At 40.6% G+C, this 20,146-nt stretch overlaps 1 protein-coding gene across 7 annotated transcripts in view; it reads left to right on the top strand.

Annotated features, from left to right (window-relative positions):
• TCAIM (T cell activation inhibitor, mitochondrial) overlaps window positions 1-19,405 on the top strand; it is a 58,422-nt gene extending 39,017 nt beyond the window's left edge. For 4 of the 7 annotated variants that reach the window (XM_046002157.1, XM_046002153.1, XM_046002156.1 and 1 more), the window contains exons 7-12: window positions 4,876-4,998; window positions 7,260-7,357; window positions 8,095-8,186; window positions 11,250-11,482; window positions 12,054-12,185; window positions 17,807-19,405. In XM_046002157.1, coding sequence (XP_045858113.1) covers window positions 4,876-4,998; window positions 7,260-7,357; window positions 8,095-8,186; window positions 11,250-11,482; window positions 12,054-12,185; window positions 17,807-18,047 — 919 coding nt within the window. In that variant the 3' untranslated portion in view covers window positions 18,048-19,405. Of the gene's footprint in view, window positions 1-4,875; window positions 4,999-7,259; window positions 7,358-8,094; window positions 8,187-11,249; window positions 11,483-12,053; window positions 12,186-12,537; window positions 12,957-12,978; window positions 14,975-17,806 lie in introns of those variants that run through there. The other 3 variants (XM_046002160.1, XM_046002159.1, XM_046002158.1) reach the window with 3 other exon arrangements.
• Window positions 19,406-20,146: the final 741 nt, after the last annotated feature.

The raw sequence follows: 20,146 nt of genomic DNA on the forward strand, positions 1-20,146 counted from the left end.
AAAAACATGTCATGGAACTATAGAAAGGCCATTGAAATGCTATTCTATCATGCACTGAAATCCAGTAAATGTCAGACTTCCATTTTTTGCATTTGAATTTTGTTCAAGGAGTTATATTTCACTTTCACTGTGGAAGTTCTAAATCAATCTTAGTGTTCACAAAATGCCGCATTGGACAACTATAACCTTGGAACTATTTCTGTAGAACATTTGAAAATTTTAGTCATGATTTACCTGGTATTATGCATTTATTTATTCTTTCCTTTCCTGTAGGCTAAGTCAGTGTTTTTCACATTGCAAGTATGCAACTTAGTGATTTGGGATCAGCAAAGTGGTTTTGCTTTTGCTTTTGTCTTTTTTTACATTTTTAAAAATATATGTTTTCAGTAAGTTTAAGTAGTGTTTCTCAAAATACTTGTTTTAGTTATGTAGAAACATACATGTGTGTGCATGTGTGTATATACTGAGTCACCATTTAAAAGTTCTTACTGTGAAAAAAAATTTCTTTGTATGGATTGCCATCCAAGAAGTTTGAAAAGCTATTTGTGTAAATGCCTTACTTGGTCCATGCAGTTTGAGGCCTAGGAGTTTGAAATTTCTGCCATCTTAATTTTATTGTGATTTGGATCATGGCTCTCCTTTTCATCCTCTTAAATCCATGAAAAACTGAACTTCTTGGGAGTTACTGAAATATTTTTTTTAAGATTGTATTTATTTGAGAGAGAGCGAGTTAGAGAAAGAGAGACTGGGAACACAAGCAGGGGGAGCAGCAGGCAGAGGGAAAAGGAATAGCAGACTCCCCGCTGAGCAGGGAGCCTGACCTGGGGCTTGATTCCTCATGACCTGAGCTGAAAGCAGACACATAACCAACTGAGCCACCCAGGTGCCCCAGCATTATTGAAATATTTTTATCTAAAAAGAATCATGAACCTAGGAACTAAACTAAATGTCTTCAGTTTGCATCTAACTTTACACCTTGTACATGATATTCCTGTATTCATTTTTTAAATTTTTTTAAAAAAGATTTTTTTTTTTTTAAAGATTTTATTTATTTGACAGACAGAGATGACAAGTAGGGAGAGAGACAGGCAGAGAGAAAGGGAAGCAGGCTTCCGGCTGAGCAGAGAGCCCAATGCGGGGCTCCATCCCAGGACCCTGAGATCATGACCTGAGCGGAAGGCAGAGGCTTAACCCTCTGAGCCACCCAGGTGCCCCTTAAAAAAGATTTTATTTATTTGACAGAGAGAGAGAGATCATAAGCAGGCAGAGAGGTAGGCAGAGACAGAGAGGGAAGCAGGCTCCCCGCTGAGCAGAGAGCCCGATGCGGGGCTCGATCCCAGGACCCTGAGATCAGGACCTGAGCGGAAGGCAGAGGCTTAACCCACAGAGCCACCCAGGCGCCCCACTTTGAGAACATTATGCTAAGAGAAAGAAGCAGCCACAGTGGACCACATATTGCATGAGTCCATCTACAATCAGAATTGGCAAATCTGTGAGACAGGAAGTAGATTAGTGGTTGCTAAGAGCTGGAGGGAAGTATTGAAGTAACTGCTCATGGGTACATGATTTCTTATTAGGGTGATGCAAGAGTCCTAAAATTGATTGTGCTGGTGATTGCACAACACTGAGAACATACTAACAATAGATGACTTGTTTGGTATATATATATATTACATTTCATTAAAGCTTTTCTTTTTATTTAATTTAAATTCCAGTTACATACAGTGTAATATTAGTTTTAGGTGTAGAATTTGGTGATTCAGCACTTCCCTACAACACCTGGTGCTCATCACAAGTGCACCCCTTAATCCCCATTGCCTATTTCACCCATCCCGCACCCACCTCCCCTCTTTAACCATCAGTTTTTTCTCTGTAGTTAGGAGTCTGTTTCTTGGTTTTCATTGCTCTCTTTTTCCCCTATAATCACTTGTTTTGTTTCTTAAATTCCGCATTTGAATAATACCACATGGTATTTGTCTTTCTCTGAGTTACTTATTTCACTTAGCATGATAACACTCTAGCTCCATCCATGTTGTTGCAAATGGCAAGATTTCATTCCTTTTTGGTGGCTGAATAATATTCTGTCATGTATATAGTATATATATACCACATCTTCTTTATCCATTCTTCAGTTGATGGGCATTTGGGCTCTTCCCATAACTTGGCAATCGTTGGTAATGCTGCTATAAACATTAGGGTGCATGTATCCCTTCGGATCAGTATTTTTCTATCCTTTAGATAAATACCTAGTAATGCAATTGCTGAATCATAGGTTAATTCTATTTTTAACTTTTTGAGACACCTCCATACTGTTTTCCAGAGTGTCTGTGTCAGGTGCATGCCCACCAGTGGTACAAGGGGGTTCCCCTTTCTCCGTATCCTCACCAACACCTGTTGTTTCAGGTGGTGTTAGTTTTAGCCATTCTGACACATGCAAGGTGCTATCTCGTGGTTTTGATTTGCAATTCCCCAACAATGAGTGATGTGGAGCATTTTTTCATGTGTCTATTGGCCATTTAGATGTCTTATTTGGAAAAATGTCTATTTTTGTCTTCTGCCCTTGTTTTAACTGGATTATTTGTTTTTTAGGTGTTGAATTTGATTAGCTCTTTTAAGTGTTTTGGATACTAACCCTTTATCAGATATGTCATTTGCAAATATCTTCCATTATGTGGGCCACCTTTTAGTTTTGTTGATTGTTTCCTTCACTATGCAGAAGCTTTTTATTTTGATGAAGTCCCAATAGTTCATTTTTGCTTTTGTCTCCCTTGCCTCAGAAGACTTATCTAGTAAGACTTTGCTCTGGCCAATGTCAAAGAGATTGTTGCCTGTGTTCTCCTCTAGGACTTTAATGGTTTCCTGTCTCATATTTGGGTTTCTCCATTTTGAATTTGTATTTGTTTAGGATGTAAGAAGGTGGTCCAATTTCATTCTTGTGCATATTGCTGTCCAGTTTTCCCAACACCATTTGTTTAAGAGACCGTCTCTTTCCCATTGCATAGTCAATCCTTCCTGCTTTACTCGAGATTAATTGACCACATAGTTGTAGGTCCATTTCTGAGATTTCCATTATATTCCATTGAGCGATGTCTATTTTTGTGCCAGTACCATATTTTTGATCACTACAGCTTTGTAATCTAACTTGAAGTCTGGAATTTTGATGCCTCCCACATTGTTTTTCTTTTTCCAGATTGCTTTGGATATTTGGGGTCTTTTGTGGTTCCATACAAATTGTAGGATTGTTTGTTCTAGTTCAGTGAAAAACAGTGTTGGTATTTTGATAGAGATTGCATTAAATCTATAGATTGCTTTGGGTTGTATAGACATTTTAACAATATTTGTTCTTGTAATCCATGAGCATGGAAGGTTTTTCCATTTCTTTGTGTCATCTTCCATTTCTTTCATCCATGTTTTATAATTTTCAGAGTACAGGTCTTTCACCTCTTTGGTTAGGTTTATTTCTAGGTAACTTATGGTTTTTGGTACATCAGTAAAGCTTTAAAAAAACTATTACTATTCTTTTTAAAAATATATTATTGAGGGAAGCCTGGGTGCCTCAGTTGGTTAGGCGTCTGCCTTCAGTTTGGGTCGTGATCCCAGGGTCCTGGGAGGGAGTCCCCCATCAGGCTCCCTGCTCAGTGGGGAACTTGCTTCTCCCTCTCCCTCTGCCTGCTGCCCTCCCTACTTGTGAGCTCTCTCCTTTCTCTGTCAAATAAAATATTTTTAGGGTGCCCAAGGTAGGACTCGATTCCAGGACTCTGGGTTCATGACTTGAGCAGAAGTCAGATGCGTAATTGACTGAGCCACCCAGGTGCCCTTCATATATCCTAATTTCTTATCTCTCTATTGCTTAGTAGATGTGTCTTCCTTTGCAGAACACTTTTATCTTCCTTACATCCCCACACAACACAGTATCAAGCATTTCAAATAAATATTCTATAGATGCATAAGGATTTTATTGGTTTCAAGATTATCAACTTGATAATTTTTTAAAAGTCTATTCTGCTAGCACCTGTTAAGTCATATTCTAGTTATGATGACTTCCTTTGTATATATATAAAAATTAAAATTTAACTATGCTAAACCTGTTCTTAGATTTCTAGAGATGGGATAAATGTTTAAAAATTCAAGATACTCCAAAACCTCTCCCTTATGTGTATCACAGTTTTCAGTGGGCTGTGCTAAATCTTCACTCCTATACATCCGTCATTCACTCCTATTCTCCCCAGGGAAGGTGGAACTGCCACTTCTACCAGAGCAAATGTGGAAGTAATGTTATGGTACAACTGAGAAGATGAAAAGTCAAACCGAAAAGACACATGTAATGGTGCTGGTGGCACACTTAAAGGGCAGTGGACGTGTTCTAAAGGGCAGTGGACGTGTCCTGAAGGGCAGTGGACATGTACTAATGAAGGAACTTGGAAGATTACTTCGGGGGTTCTAGCTTGGTAGATTCCAATTTCTTCTTTAGTTTAATCTTAATTATTAGTGCCCTGAGCCTTCCATGCTTACTCCTCCATATCTCTACCCAAGTCCCTCCAGTGGCCAGACCTTACCAGCCCAGTCTCTTTTTACCACAGAGTCTCCCAAAACAGCTGTCCTTTCAGGTAGGTCTGTGTATTCCCCTAGTGCTCACTGCTTCCCTACCACATGCCCAGTGGAAGTTAAGTCTGTTACTTCCGGCTCTAGTCAACTCTCCCCACCTTGTGTTTTGTCTATAATTTGGTAGAGGTTTGACTGGAAACTTAGTTTAACACTGGGGCTGCTTTACTGCAGCACTTGTATCTTTTAGTACTACAAATGTTTGCCTTAGAGTCGGTATTTAAAGTGTATCTCTCTCTCCCTCTCTCTCTCTCTTTTTTTTTTTTTTCCTAGATCCTGGTTAGATAACAATGGGAAAAGTGCAGTTAAAAAACTGAAGAACAGTTTGCCCCTTAGAAAAGAGCTAGATCGTTTAAAGGATGATCTGTCTCATCAGCTGCAGCTCTCAGACATCAGGTAACAGTGACAGAACCTAATTTAGAGACTAAAATAAGCATGTGTTATCTGCAGGTCACAAGCTTTCCAGCAGAAAATATTCCAGCAAATATTTGCATCTTTCACTGTAATTATTCTAATAACTATAAATAGCCTTCAGTTATCTTTTTCTGAAAGTAGTCAAATGTTCATCTATATAAGAAAACTTCTATCAATCTCTTGTTTACAATTGTGAAATAAGGTTTAGATACTGACATTTTTAGCATAAGAGTTTAATTTTTTAATGTTTATAAGAAAAATATCCTTTTCCATATGCAATAATATATAAAAAATAATTATTATCCATCCTGTGAGATCAGTATTCAAGTTTAAAATGAGTAAGGGAGACAGAAAATATGGGTATCGTATTCTTGGTTCTGTGTTTTATAGCATGACTTTTTAAAGACGTTTTCACTAACCTGGAAATCAGTTATATAAAGGTAATAGGCATTTATTATAAAAACAGATTTAACAGCTATTAAAACAGTACGGAAGGTAAAAGGGGGCCCTAGTGTGATTCGGGCATGGGGGGAACCACCCATTACAGGAACTGAGAAACTGTTGCCCATTTTTGTGCTTGAACATTTCTATTACTGTTTGTTGTAACCTGTTTTATTTTTTTCAACCTTCATTATCAGGATTTTTTTTCTTTCTTTTGAACTAAATGACTATTTGGTTATCATAACACCTTTTTCTTGTGCCTATGGAGTATTGATAATACATGTTTTGTTCTTATATATTCAAATGATAATGGTTTTTTGGGGCTTCTTTTAAATCATACCTTTATAAGATAATTTGGATTTCAAGGGAAGTGTGTAGACTTGGGGTGTGTGGGATGTTTGGATTTCTGCTGATGGCTGCTTTTTTATCATCACGTCAGTATTTTTAGGCCCTGCTTTGATTATACAGATTCTTCGAATTCCAGTTTAGTAGCGTGGACTTCTCACCAAAACCTAAACAACAAGATTCTTTTTAAAAGTTTGTAAAATAAATGTATGCACACAAAATACCTTTTTCTAGTATAAATTCTAAATGAACTATCAAAGAGACTGGAATTAGGAAAGTTAAAGGATGTTTTCAAGGATTTCTTAACATAAAAAGAAATAAGCATTATATTACAATATGGTGTCAAAATTTCTCAGCTTTGATTTTTGCCATGGTAAATGTCAGTAAATATGAAACATATAAACAAAAATTCCTTGGGTTCCCCAATTTTAGGAGTGCAAAAGCTTTCTGAGACCAAAACATCTGAGGATCATGGGTATGATGGCTTTCCACTATTGGAAAATCAGCCACGCCTCCAAAAGATGGAAACATTGTGACCAAGGACATTGTTTCTAACTCTGAGCCACCTGTGTGAAAGACCAGTTATTAATAAGAACTGTATTTAGTAGCTTTATCATAGTATTCTTTGAGATTACATCTGTCATCTGTGGGTTCATTGAAAATCCACTTTACCAGCAATGACATTCATCAGAATTAGTGAGAGGATGGAGGAACCTAAGTTTTTTGAGAGCTTGTTTTGGGTGCCTTCCTCCTCCACAAACGTTATTCCTTTGATTTATGCTGCTGGTGCGGGGGGAAGTGATCCCACTTGTATGTATGAAATGGAAACATTAGGAAGCCTAAAACGGACTTACTCCAGGTCCCAGAGCCAGTAAATCACAGAATTAGAATTCAAAGAGGGATGTTCTGATGCTTCTGGAGACCAGTGGTCTCTACATTTGTACACCAGTGCCTCTGTGACACCGTACGGATGTCAGGGTCCGTTCCGTCACTAAGATTCAGTGCTCATTTAGAAAATGAGTGCATTGCATGTCATTAAAAAAATCACTTTCTCTAGAATAGATGAAAAGGATCTGATCTTGATCTAGACTCTAGACCTAGAGTTCCTAATTAGAACTTAAATCAGAAACAAAATCGTCATCACTGAATGATGTGGAAATGAGAAAGGTTTTCTTAAGTGTTCCCCGTTTCATTCCCTTATTTTAAAATAACAACAGCATAGTGTATTTGCTTGTTTTAAATGTTTGGGTATCTGAACATAGTCGTAATATTTTTACTCTCTGGCAAACCATTCATTTTCCATTTGGTTGCTTCATAAAAAAATTAGCTAGTTGGAAACCATATGCCTACCTGAGAAACTCCCTGGTTTTCGCAGGAATCAGGCAGCTGGGGGTGAAGGAGGCCTCCTCCCGCAGGGCCGCCTGGTGTTAATGCACCTGTGTGCTCTTTTGTACCAGGTGGCAGAGGAGCTGGGGCGTCGCCCATCGCTGTAGCCAGCTGCATAGTTTAGGCCGCTTAGCACAGCAGAACTTGGAATCACTAAAAAATGCAAAAGGTAAACAATTTGCACTTTCTTTTAAAATATCACTCAGCTGCTATACACATCTGTAAATTGTGGATGTAAACAAAGTGTTAAAAAGCCCTTACAGATGGGACTTTATCACAGCTGAATTTTAAAATCTGTTCCTTTGATTAAAACAATGACATGAAATTAGCCTTTAAGGGATGCCAGGATGGCTCAGTCTGTTAAGCGACTGACTTGATTTCAGCTCAGGTCGGGATCTCGTGGTCCTGAGGTGGAGCCAGGTGGCCGACTCTGAGCTCAGCACAGAGTCTGCTTGGGATTTTCTTCCACCTCTTCTGCCCCTCCCTTCTGCCCTCCCTCAGATGTGCATGCCCATGCTTTCTCGCTTTCTCTCTTTCTCTCCCTCTCTCTAAAATAAATCTTAAAAAAAAAATTTTTTTTTAAAATCAGCCTTGGGTACCTGGATGGTTAAGTCAGTTAAGTGTCTGCCTTTGGCTCAGATCATGATCCCGGGGTCCTGGGATTAAGTCCCGCATGGGGCTCCCTGCTCAGCGGGGAACCTGCCTCCTCCTCTGCTTGCTGTTCCCCTGCTTGTGCTCTCTCTCTCAAATAAATAAATAAAATCTTTAAAAAATAAAAAATTAGCCTTTAAGCTTCTACTGAATTTCACCCTGAATTTGTGTACTAAATTTAAGTTGTTATTTGCATAATGCTAAAAAATGAAGCATCTCTGGACAGTGACCAAAGGATTTGTGTTTTATTATCAGGATGTACAATAATATTTACAGACCGATCCGGGATGAGTGCAGTGGGCCATGTGATGCTAGGAACAATGGATGTCCATCATCATTGGACGAAAGTAAGGAAAAGTTTCAAAGCAAAAAATCTTGCCTTGTCATAGACCTACTTTTGTTTTAAACTATGCTATTTTGTCAGTGAACTAAAAATGTTGAATCATAGTTTCAGCTGTTTTCAGAATAGATGTTTATTATCATGTAGTTAAAATACTTAGATTTTTAACTCAGTTTTTATTTGGAAATTTTATAGTCAGTCTTTCCTGAAGCATAGCCTAAAAGGCCTGCATTCTATTGTTTTGGTTTTAACAGATTTACAGTGTTATAATTGACATACAATAAACTACACATATTTAGTGTGTATAATTTGATGAGATTTAGCATGTGTAAATGCCCATGAGACCATACACACAGTATGTTCAGATAGTGAACATCACCCACAAAAGTATGCTCATGTCCCCTTGTAAACTTTCTCCTCCATCCTGCCACCCTCTCCCCAAGCAACCAGTGGCCTGCTCTCTGTCACTATAAATCAGTTTATATTACTAGAGTTTCATATAAGTGGAATCACAAAGTACATACTTCTTTTTGGGGGGGTTCTGTTTTCTTTCATTTGACATAATTTCAGATTCATCTATGCTGTTGCATGTATCAAGAATTTATTCCTTTTTATTTCCATGTAGTATTCCATCATATAAATATACCATTTGTTTATCCATTTACCTATTAATGGACATTGAGTTATGTCAGTTTTGGCGATGGGAAATAAAGCTGTTAGAAACATTATGGGGGCGCCTGGGTGGCTCAGTGGGTTAAAGCCTCTGCCTTCGGCTCAGGTCATGATCCCAGGGTCCTGGGATCAAACCCCGCATCAGGCTTTCTACTCAGCAGGGAGCCTGCTTCCTCCTCTCTCTCTGCCTGCCTGTCTGCCTGCTTGTGATTTCTCTCTGTCTGTCAAATAAATAAATAAATAAATATTTAAAAAAAAAAAAAAAAGAAACATTATGTCTAGATGCACATGTTTCCTTTTCTCCTAAAGTGGAATGGTCGGATCATAAGTAGGCTGTAAGCTAATGCTTACAGTGGTGGTTTTTGAAAATTTTAGCCATTCTAATAGGTGTGTGGTGCTATCTCATTTGGATTTAATCTGCATTTCCATAATGACAGATGCTGGAGAGTATCTTTTCATGGGCTTATTTGTTGTCCATATACTTTTGTGAACTGTCTGTTCAAATCAAATATTCAGTAAAAGATACTTGGAAACCAAATCTGATGATGACAAAGTGTGTACCTAGTGCATGAAAGAACTCTCAGAACTCAATAATCAAAAAATCAAACAGTCCAAAAGACAAAAGTCTTGAACAGCTACATCACTGAAGACCTACAGATGACAAATTTTTTGAAAGGCTAAAATGAAAAATAATGACACCAAATTCTGGTAAGGGTGCAGAAACACAGGATCACTCATCTGTCACTGGGGGGGGAATAGGTAGAATGGTACAGGAGCTCTGGAAAGGAAAATGACAGCACGAAACTAAATGAGTTTACTATGTGACCCAGCAGTTGCACCCTTGGGCGTTTATACTAAAGAAGTGAAAAATTATATCCACACAAAGCCTGTTCATGAACGTGCATAATAGCCAACAACTAGAACAACTCTCATGTCCTTCAGGCTGTGAATGATTAAACTGTGGCACATCCATACAACAGACTATTACCCAACAGGAAGAGGGGATGAACTACTCATACCAGCAACAACCTGGATGGATCTCAAGGGCATTGTGCTGAGTGCAAAAAGTCAGTATCAAAAGATTACATACTGTGTGATTCCACTTTTATAACATCCTTAAAATAAAATGGTGGAAAGAACAGATTAGTGTTGCCAGGGGTTGGGGAGTAGGGGGCTCTCCCCTGTGGGGGATCGCTGAGCGCACAGGATCCCTACGGTGGAACTGTTCTGTATCATGTGGTCATGGGATGTGAATCTACACGTGGGATAAAACTGCATGTAGTTAAATACACACTTACATACACACAACTAAGTGTAAGTAGAACTGATGAAGTCTGAATCAGACCAGTGGATTGTATCAATGTCAGTTTCCCGATTGTGATATATACTGTGATTATACTGTAGTTTGGTAACACGTTACCATTGGGGAAAGGGGGAAAGATGTATGAATCTACAGTTATCTGAAAATGAAGAGTGTTTTAAAGGTAGTTACCATTTATACATAGATAAATCATTAAGAGAAAAATGGAGTAAATGGGTAGGGAATTTTCAGAGTGTTAGAAGTCTATTATAAATAATTTATAGAATTAATATACTGCTTTTGCTTTTATTAGAGCAGAGGTTTTGATGCTTTTCCACGCCTGTGTAAGTTGTGCATCCCTAACTCTCTAGGTAAAGTCTGAGTCCTTAGCACAGCACACCAAGGCCTTCCCACTTCAGCGGACCAGACTCTGGTCTCTCTTCCCCTACACTTCCATGTGCACCTAACTCGTGCGAAATCCAGTCTTTTCAGACAGTCACATTGACTTCCTTAGAAACCTTTACTTGCGTGTCTTCTCTGTATCCACTCATGCTGACGTGGCACTTAGTACAAAGAATCCTGATTCTTGCTTTGTTCGCTTGCACCCGACTGAGAAGCAGGGCTGAGCACCTATAATCTGTACACTATAGGTGCCTAATTTCATGCTTAAGTATGTGGTAGGTGCTCAGTGATGTTTATTGCATGGAATTAAGTTTTGTTGAATTAAAGTAAATTCTGAAGAAGTAGACTTGGTATTGAAATCCTTGCACTTGGGGCGCCTGGGTGGCTCAGTGGGTTAAAGCCTCTGCCTTCAGCTCAGGTCATGATCCCAGGGTCCTGGGATCGAGCCCTACATCGGTCTCTCTGCTCAGCAGGGAGCCTGTCCAAAAATCCCTAAGATTATAGTGGTGTGTTTTGAATATTAATGTTTCCAGCATTCCACTAAGTCTTTTTCTTTCACTAATTAGAACTTTCTTTCTAGGAAAAAAATTTTTCTTGTTAAAATTTCTCGATCCCATTTATTGGAATTCTAAAATTGGCTATTACAATAATATAAAACTAAATATTTCTTTCACTTTTTTTAAAAAAATTCTGTAGCTTTTTGAAAGGTTACCAAGTTATTTTGACCTTCAGAGGAGGCTGATGCTTTTAGAAGACCAAATAAGCTACCTTCTCGGAGGCATACAAGTGGTTTATATCGAGGAGTTGCAACCAGTATTGACACTTGAAGAATATTACTCTCTTCTTGATGTGTTCTATAATAGACTGTTGAAAAACAGAATACCCTTTCACCCTCGAAGTCTGCGTGGTTTACAGATGGTCCTTAACAGGTAAATATCTAAAACAAGAATGACTTTTATTCCTTCATTTAGATGTGTTGTGTGTGTAAGTAGAATAAATTGTTTTGTGTTTTTCTTAGGAACTAAGGAATGTCACTCTCATTAGCAACACTCTTTTACACATTAAAAAAGCCACCTTGGAGAGGATGAAGGATTGACTGCAAACAGTCTTGAAATACATTGCCATTTACAGGACAAAGTCAGTCCTATGAAAAACTGTCTAGGATCAGTAGCCCACATTTTTGTGCACATGCTGTTTTCACAACCTGTGCTTGGTACTAAATACAGACCTCCCCTCACACCTGAGAGTGAAGTGGACTACAGCCTCTGTCTCACAGATGAGGGCGGCCACGGGGTGAGGAGGAATGTGGTCATCCCGAGGGTGTGTGTCTTTGAGGAACGACAAAATTTAAAGCCTAATTTTGCTATATACTTTAAAAGTAAAGTAGATTTTCTGGATGAATTCCTTCATCACTCATCAGACTACTAAAATATTTTCTTTGGGGGTGGAGTGGGAAACAAGGGATGAGTGATTCTTCCTTTCAGGTGTGTTTTGTTCCAGTGACAGATACGCTCCAAGCTTGCATGAACTCGGGCACTTTAACATCCCAAGCCTCTGTGACCCAGCAAACCTCCAGTGGTTTATCCTCACCAAAGCCCAGCAGGCGAGAGACAACATGAAAAGAAAAGAAGAGTAAGTGCCACAAGTTCTTTGTAATGCCCTACCTGTCAGTCAGTCTGTCAAAATTCAGGTATTCAGGGGCGCTGGGTGGCTCAGTGGATTAAGCCGCTGCCTTCAGCTCAGGTCATGATCCTGGGGTCCTGGGATCGAGCCCCGCATCGGGCTCTCTGCTCCGCAGGGAGCCTGCTTTCTCCTCTCTCTCTGCCTGCCTCTCTGCCTACTTGTGATCTCTCTCTCTGTCAAATAAATAAATAAAATCTATAAAAAAAAAAAATTCAGGTATTCAGAATTCATAAAGATGGGACATAAAAACTGCATGAAACTTAGGAAGTGGACTGATTTATCCCCCACTTTGGTCTGCCAGGAATTGCCTGTGGTGTTTCTGATTATGACAGCCTCAATGACATTACCACCGTCTGCCTCCATTTGAGAAGCAAGGCTTGTTAGTATAAAAATCAACTCGGGCAGAAAGGTGGCAACAAGGAAAAATTCAGTTACTGCTTAAGTAACAGGAATCTTGATGGTTTAAAACTTGGAGAACTATGGATTTTAAGTAAATGAGAAGAAGTTTTAAAGTAAAAAATTGTTTCAGTTCATAAGCAGTCCTGTCTCTGTTGTTGTTTTGTATCTTTGAAGGACTCGTAGCCAACAGTTTCCTGATTTGTGGGCATTGGATACTGCTTGATAATGTCTTTTATATCTCCTATGAAAAAAGGAGGATATTACATTCAAAAGAGGTTTTTCTAAGGACATTGGCAAAGGAGGTTTGGATACTGAGAATTTACTCACTCGTTCATTCATTTAGCAGTCTTTTGCCATGACTGTTGTGTGCCCGAGACTGACAGGTGCCACCAAGACAATGAGGGGCCCAGGTCCTTGCCCTCCTGGACTGCGTTTCTGGTAGGAGGTTTGGGTTCTGCGTGCATCTGCAGTAGCTGGGCAAGAGAGGGGCCGAGGGAGAAGCACCAAGGCTCGTGCTCTCAGAGGCCACAGGGGCACTGAAGGGAATGCAGTGGCCCAGAGAACGTAGCTTCACAAGTCCAGGGAGAAGGGGGAGGAGGACAGAGACCAGAACTTGGAAGGTAGAGGATCTGAGGTAACCGTGGAGCAGTGTGCTGGGGAGCCCCTGGTTCCGCATTTCTTCTGTCTTGCTCCCCATCAACCCTGCACCACCACCGGCCGCTCATCGGAAAGAAAGGGTGGGGTGGGGGCAGGCCGCAGAAGACAAGAGACAACAGATTGTGTTGCGTACAAAATAGTGAAGGAGCTACAGCTCTGTTTTGTTTGTGGACTTGGTGACAGCTCTCTTGGCCAGCTCCAAGGGCATGGATGTCCCACTTCTTGACTGGTTAGTAAGCCTTCATGTTGGGGTGTGATTTCTCACCGTTGGAAGTCCGCGTTAACCCTTGGAAGCAGCTCTGGCCCACCTGTCACTGTGAGGGCTGATGGTTTCAGTGGCTACACTATAGCTGCTGCTTCCCGTTTTTCCATGGCCGTGGAAAATGGAAAGTTTTCCGTTTTGTAGCTTTGGTGTACTGCTACTAGATTTTGAGGAAGTAAAATAAAAAGAAATGGAATTCACATAGGTTATTTTTTGAAAGTTCCATCCTACCTGTGAGGTCAACACAGTGACTCATCAGAGTAGCCAGAGTTGAGTCGCCCTGTGAGAAGCTGAGTTGGGCGGGGCTGGTCACTCCACTGAACTGGCTGTGGGCTAGGGTCCCCTTGACTTTCCCCTCACTCATTTTGTTCCAACGAGATGGCCTTTTTTTTTTGGATGGCCTTTTTATCTTCCTCCAGCACCCTGGAGCCTCTCTTCTTGGTGTCCTCCTGGTTTGCCTTTCACCTCCCTCAGGTCTCAGCCCATGTCCACCTTCTCAGTGAGGGCTTCCCTGAACATCAGCAGGAAGCACTGCCCACACCCCGCCACCGTGGCACCCCTCCACCACCCCTGGTCTGCCTTTTTCCCTCGCACTCCACACCATTAGTCTCTACAAGCTGTTTTCCTCATTTATTTGCCCTTCCCCCACCAGCATCATGAGGGCAGAGACTTTTTGTCTCTTTTGTTCCCTCCCATCCCAAGATCAGTGCCTGGCACAAGGTGGCCTTCAGGAAGCATCCATTGGCTGAATCCATTAACTGGCATGTTTCCTGAGCACTTTTCTGGCTCTGTAGCCCTCATCCCTGTTTCATTCCCCATGGAGAGGAAGCCACTTTGTCACTGGTCCCAATATACCTTCCCTCTTACTCATCACCTTCATCCCTCCTTATACCTCTGACCCTAGGCCCAGTTTTCCCTCCACTTTGCCTTCTCCTTCCCTTCATTCTTACTCCCTACCCTATTAAGGTTGCCTTCCTTGTAATCATTAAGGGGTGTTTAAGACTATTGTCTGTCCGTAGATGAAGTTTGTTCTTATACTGTGGTTTAGTTCTTAGATTGTGGAAACCCAATTTATGAAAGAGATAAAAGCTTGCAGGTGTTCTTTCTAAAGAGGAAGGGAACTAGAAGCTGCTCATACCCATGGGAGTCCTCTGAGTACCTCTGCAGGACCCTCGGCTTGATGGACCGTTTAAAACCAGTACTCTAAGCTAATATCTGGGTCCCAAGTAGATCCTGCATGGCCTTCTCAAGACTGCATGACTTGTAGCCCCCACCTCTGAACATGCCCAGGCTACCAGGGGAAATATGTGCATTGTGGAATACCCACCCTCCTTTGGAGACTGGTAATGACCCATGTACAGCTCTTCCGTAGGGCAGGCATAACCTAGCTTTTCTTTTCTTTTTTTTTTTTTAATTTATTTATTTGATACTCACAGAGAGAAATCACAAGTAGGCAGAGAGGCAGGCAGAGAGAGAGGAGGAAGCAGGCTCTCCGCTGAGCAGAGAGCCCGATGCAGGACTCAATCCCAGGATCCTGAGATCATGACCTGAGCTGAAGGTGGAGGCTTAACCCACTGAGCCACCCAGGCGCCCCTAACCTAGCTTTTCTTACACGAACTGTCCTCACTCGTTGCTTTTGTGGTAGCTCACTCATGTTTCCTCCTACCCCCTGTATCACATACTATAAATTTTATTATCACTTAGACAAAATGGAAGCAGTAGAAATGTACAATAATAGAAGAATGTTTAAATAATTCTGATACTGACCTAGAATAGGAGAAACCATTTAAAACAGTGTTCATTTACTCCACTAATATTTACCATGGACTTCGGTGCCTAGCCGGGCATGCGTAGTCACCAAGGCCAGACAGTGGGAACAGATACCCTTGTGGAACTAAGTGTCAGAGGCAGAAGGAGCTTTAATTAAAATTAAAAAAAAAAAAAAAAAAAAAGGTATCATTTTGTCAGGGGAAGGAAGAGTCATTTCCCCCTAGGAAATGTCTGGCCCATTTCTTAGTATTAGAAGGAAAGGAAGAGAAGTTGCCACCAGCCACACACACCGTTTCATGGTGCTTCTCTTGTTCGTACTCTGCCTCCCTTTTTCCTCTATATCATTGTTGTTGAGGTATGAATATTGTAAAGCAAAGAAATTACAAGGAAAGACAAAAAATAATTTAAATCTGTCTGCTTCAGACTCCAGAGACACCCTGGAAAGGAAAGGCTATTCCCCACCGTCTCCTTATTGGAGGGACCAGCCCCAGAGAGAGCCCCAGTGAAGGCTGCCCTCTCTGGGCTCGATTCTCCTCCAAGACTGCACCCCAGAAGGACTGATGGGCCCTCGTGGTTGTAAAGGTTGTGGCCTAGGGGTTGGGGCAACCTAGGAATGAGGCCAGAGGCTTCTCTGAGAAGGAAAGGGAATGCGTGGCCCTGCCCAGAGATGTGTATAAAGATGTGTCATTGGAGAACTACACAGTAACTTGACCAGATGCCAGGCTCTCTATTTCTAAGTCAGACTGTTATTATCTTTTTTCTTTTTTTTTTTTTGAGCCGGTGAGAAAAGCCCTTTTCAAAAAAAGTTTGTTAATCTCTGCTATTGATGGTACCTATGGTTCTTCCTGTCTAGAAAGAATAGGTACAGGTCCAACTCGAACATTCTGAGAACCCCCTCAGCCCTAACTGCTGTTCAACTTCTTGAATCTCTAAGCAGCATTGTCTAGAAGGAGTCATCTTACAGGAAAAAAAACTACCACCACCTGAGAAGGTGTTCCGGGTGTTGTTAAAGGGAGTGAGTCAGTAATTACAGACCCCTGCTACTCACTGCCGCTGACTACAAGGACCATTTCTGTTTTCAAATATTTTCCTAGCTTTTGGATATTTCATGTTACTTTTTTCCTTTATGCAAAGATTAAGAGTGGGTAAATAGAGGTTACTTGGGTATTTTTAACTAGTGCAATACTTAAACTTCTTTAGGAACTCTTGACCGTGGCACTTTTGGTTTACTCACCTTACTGTGTGGGCTTCCCAAGAGATGTACATACTGGTCTGCACACCCCTCAAGGGTGTGACAAGGTGGAGGCCTCTTTCACACATCCCAAGATTTGGAGGATTGAATCTGTTAATCAACGTATACCCATAAACATTGGCCACCTGTGGGAGAATGTATTTAAGACACTGAGTTCTGCCCTGAGTTGTCTGCTTTGTAGGCCTTCAGTCGAGCCCTTGATGGAACAAGAGGCATCGTAGCCCATAGGCCAAGGGGAGGGAACAGAAAGGGAGCTGATGGGCAAAGAAGAGAGTGGAGGGGAGGGAGAAGAGGGAGCCTCTTCCCCAGGCGCCTGGTCTTGTTGTGAGCCTGGTGGGTGTCTGGGAGTCTCTAGAAGTCATGATTGCCCTAGGGTCAGACTGTACACCTACAGTCTAAAACTAGGGCTTTTATACTCAGCTTTCTGCTTTTACTAACACCTGCTCAGTGAGGCAGGATAAGAAGTTTTAAAAGTATGTCTTAGTTATTTTTACCCATTGCTGCTAAAAGATTTAACAAATAGTTTCAAAGATATATGTATAAGAACTATTGACATTTCTTCTAAACATGTCATTTACCCTTGGTGTATACCATTTTCAGTGTTGAAAATAGAAAGTTAGACTCCAGTGTTTACAGCATCAATGCCCACAGTAGCCAAAATATTGAAAGAGCCTAGATGTCCATCGACAGATGATGGATAAAGATGTGGTATATACGTACAATGAAATATTACTTGGGCTTGGGAAAGAACAAAATCTTGTCATTTGCAATGACATGGATGAACTAGAGGGTATTATGCTAAGTAAAATAAGTGAGTCAGAGACAAATATCATATGATCCCACTCATATGTGGAATTTAAGAAACAAAACAGATGAACATAGGGGAAGGGAGGGAAAAATAAATAAGACAAAATCAGAGAGGGAGACAAACTGTAAGAGACTCTTAACTCTAGGAAATAAACTGAAAGTTGGTGGAGGGGTGGTGGGTGAGGGGATGGGGTAATTGGGTGATGGGCATTAAGGAGGGCACGTGATGGAATGAGCACTGGGTATTATATGTAACTGATGCATCACTGAATTCTGCCTCTGAAATACTATATATGAACTAACTTGAATTTAAATAAAATCTTGAAAGAAAGAGGCCCAATAAATTAAAATTATATCTACACTTTATGTTCTTTTATTTGGTGATAGCTTGTGGCAATATTATGTTTATTTTCAATATAACAGGTTAAAAGTTATTGAAAATGAATTGATACAGGCTTCAACGAAGAAATTTTCTCTGGAAAAGTTTTATAAGGAGCCCAGCGTTTCTAGTAAACAAATGGTGGATTGTTGTAAGAGACTTCTAGAACAGTCACTGCCTTACCTACAAGGGATGCACCTCTGCATTTCACATTTTTATTCTGTTATGCAAGATGGAGACCTTTGTATTCCTTGGAATTGGAAGGATGGAGAAGCCATTAAATAACAGAAAATCTGTATTATTTTTGAGGAAATAAGAAACTGTTAAACTTCTTTAAATCCACAATTTGACATAACAGTATTATTTACATATTACAAGAACGAAGTTGCTAACTGCTGCTCTAAAAGTGGAACTTTTTTAAAAATTAATTTCTGCTACAAAACTCATTTTAAAAGGTTTTATCTCCCAGTCTTAACGGTGTTTCTTATCTGATTGGCAAGATTGGGTAAAAAGATGTCAGTATGAAAGATCATTTTTTAGCAATGTGTACATAAGGGATTGTACAGAGTTAGGATATCTATTTTTATATGAGTTAACGTGGGTACGTGTAAACAGGTCTCATTCAGCATAGCTCTCAAGTAATGGGACTCGTTCAACATGCAACTGGATAGTTGCCTCTTATGTGTCAGCATAAACATGTGTTTTGCAGCCAGGAGGGGACAGTTGCTGTTTAAAACAGGAGACTTATGGGGAGCAAAAATTAGATAACCAGATTTTTCCTGAAAGAAAGAGTAGAAGGAAAAACAAAGCAATGTGTAGTATTCACATTGTCATAAGTAGTCTGATACAGTTTGTTAAAACATCTTAGTGACAGAAATTTAGGTTTAAATCCAGAAGTTTTCTTACCTATTAAAATATTATAACTGTTGGTTAGCATGACACTATCAGACAGTAAATGTCTTTGAATCAGTGACGTGACTCATTTATTTTTGTGGACAAACTATCTGGAAAAACCCTTGCTTATTTCCCCAAGAGTTCCAGCAAGTAGGGAGTGTAAAATGGTTCAGGCCATTCAGGATTTCTGTCATCCCCTCAACCCTGGCTTCCTGTTCCTACCAGTGTTTCATACTTGGGGTTAGGCCCCTCTGAGCCGCCCCTTGTGCGTAGTGTGTGGGCTCCCTGAGGCCACAGCACAGCTTAGCCCCCAGGGACACAGGGGACCTGCTTGGAGACACATGGCTTCTCTCTTCACAGGTGTTTCCCTTCAGATAATGTATTTCACCAGGTCCAAAACCTCTTTGGCACGTTTCTCAAGAGGATAAGATAAATCCTAATTTGGGACACCATTTTGTAGCCCCTGCTGCTGAAGAGATAGGAGTTTTTTCCCCACTAAAAGAAAAGGAGCTGTTAACAACCATTCTTAAGTACATTTCAAGTTCATCTAAAACACTATTATTTAAACTGTTTAAATTTAAATTCAAATGTGTGTTCAAAAGAAATAGTGATTTGTAATTTTTATAGTTTGTGCATATCATCTCTTTGAACCTTCAGTAACAGCTATACTGAATTTTTTTTTCTGTTGCCTATGAAGATTTTCCAGAGCCAAATGATAGGGATGAAAAATTCTTTCCTTAAAGATTACGTAAGAAAATTTATTGAAATATAGGTTTGGATTATGCCATTTCTAAAATCAACTAATAATAGTATCCTTAGTAATGTTTTGAATTGGACTTTGTCTCAGAACTGATTAATATAATAAATAATACACTAATCCGATTGTCTTTCTTGTTATTCAGTCGTTAACAGTTTTACAACTATTGCAACATAATAGGAAGTGACTCTGATAGCATCTTTGATCTCCTCTCCCAATCTGACATAAAAAGGAAAACTCTGTCCCGCCACTGGAAACTGGCACAGAATGAGGCCCCTCCAACTACAAAGCCGTGGAGCAGAAACAGTCTCCAGAGGGACCTGAGCTCCAGACCCAGGCCAGACCTCTCCCAAGGAAGATGTAGGCTCAGGGCCCAGGCTGTCTAGTCAGGGAGGCATAGGTCCAAAGCCACATCTGTCTGCAGGACAGGTCCCCCGGGCCCTACTTCCTCTTATTTCTTAAAGACCTCCAGGTCCAGGCAGCCTACCTGAGCAAATGAGAGGGCATTGAGAAATGGATAGGTGAAGTAAGAGGGGTCAGGGCTGCGTCAGGAATCAGCTCACCTATTGGAACCTCTAAGGACTGTGCGTACATCCCCTCCAGCTCGGGCCACTGTCCCTAGTACCCTGGTGTTCCTACTTCCCTTAGACTAATCTGGCCTTGCCAGCCCACCCCACCTGCCATTGGTGGGGGACCTGAGTGTCCCTCAAGCAAGCCAGTAAGATATCAGTCC

Source organism: Meles meles, chromosome 4 (assembly GCF_922984935.1).
Source record: "Meles meles chromosome 4, mMelMel3.1 paternal haplotype, whole genome shotgun sequence".
Classification (NCBI taxonomy): Eukaryota; Metazoa; Chordata; class Mammalia; order Carnivora; family Mustelidae; genus Meles; species Meles meles.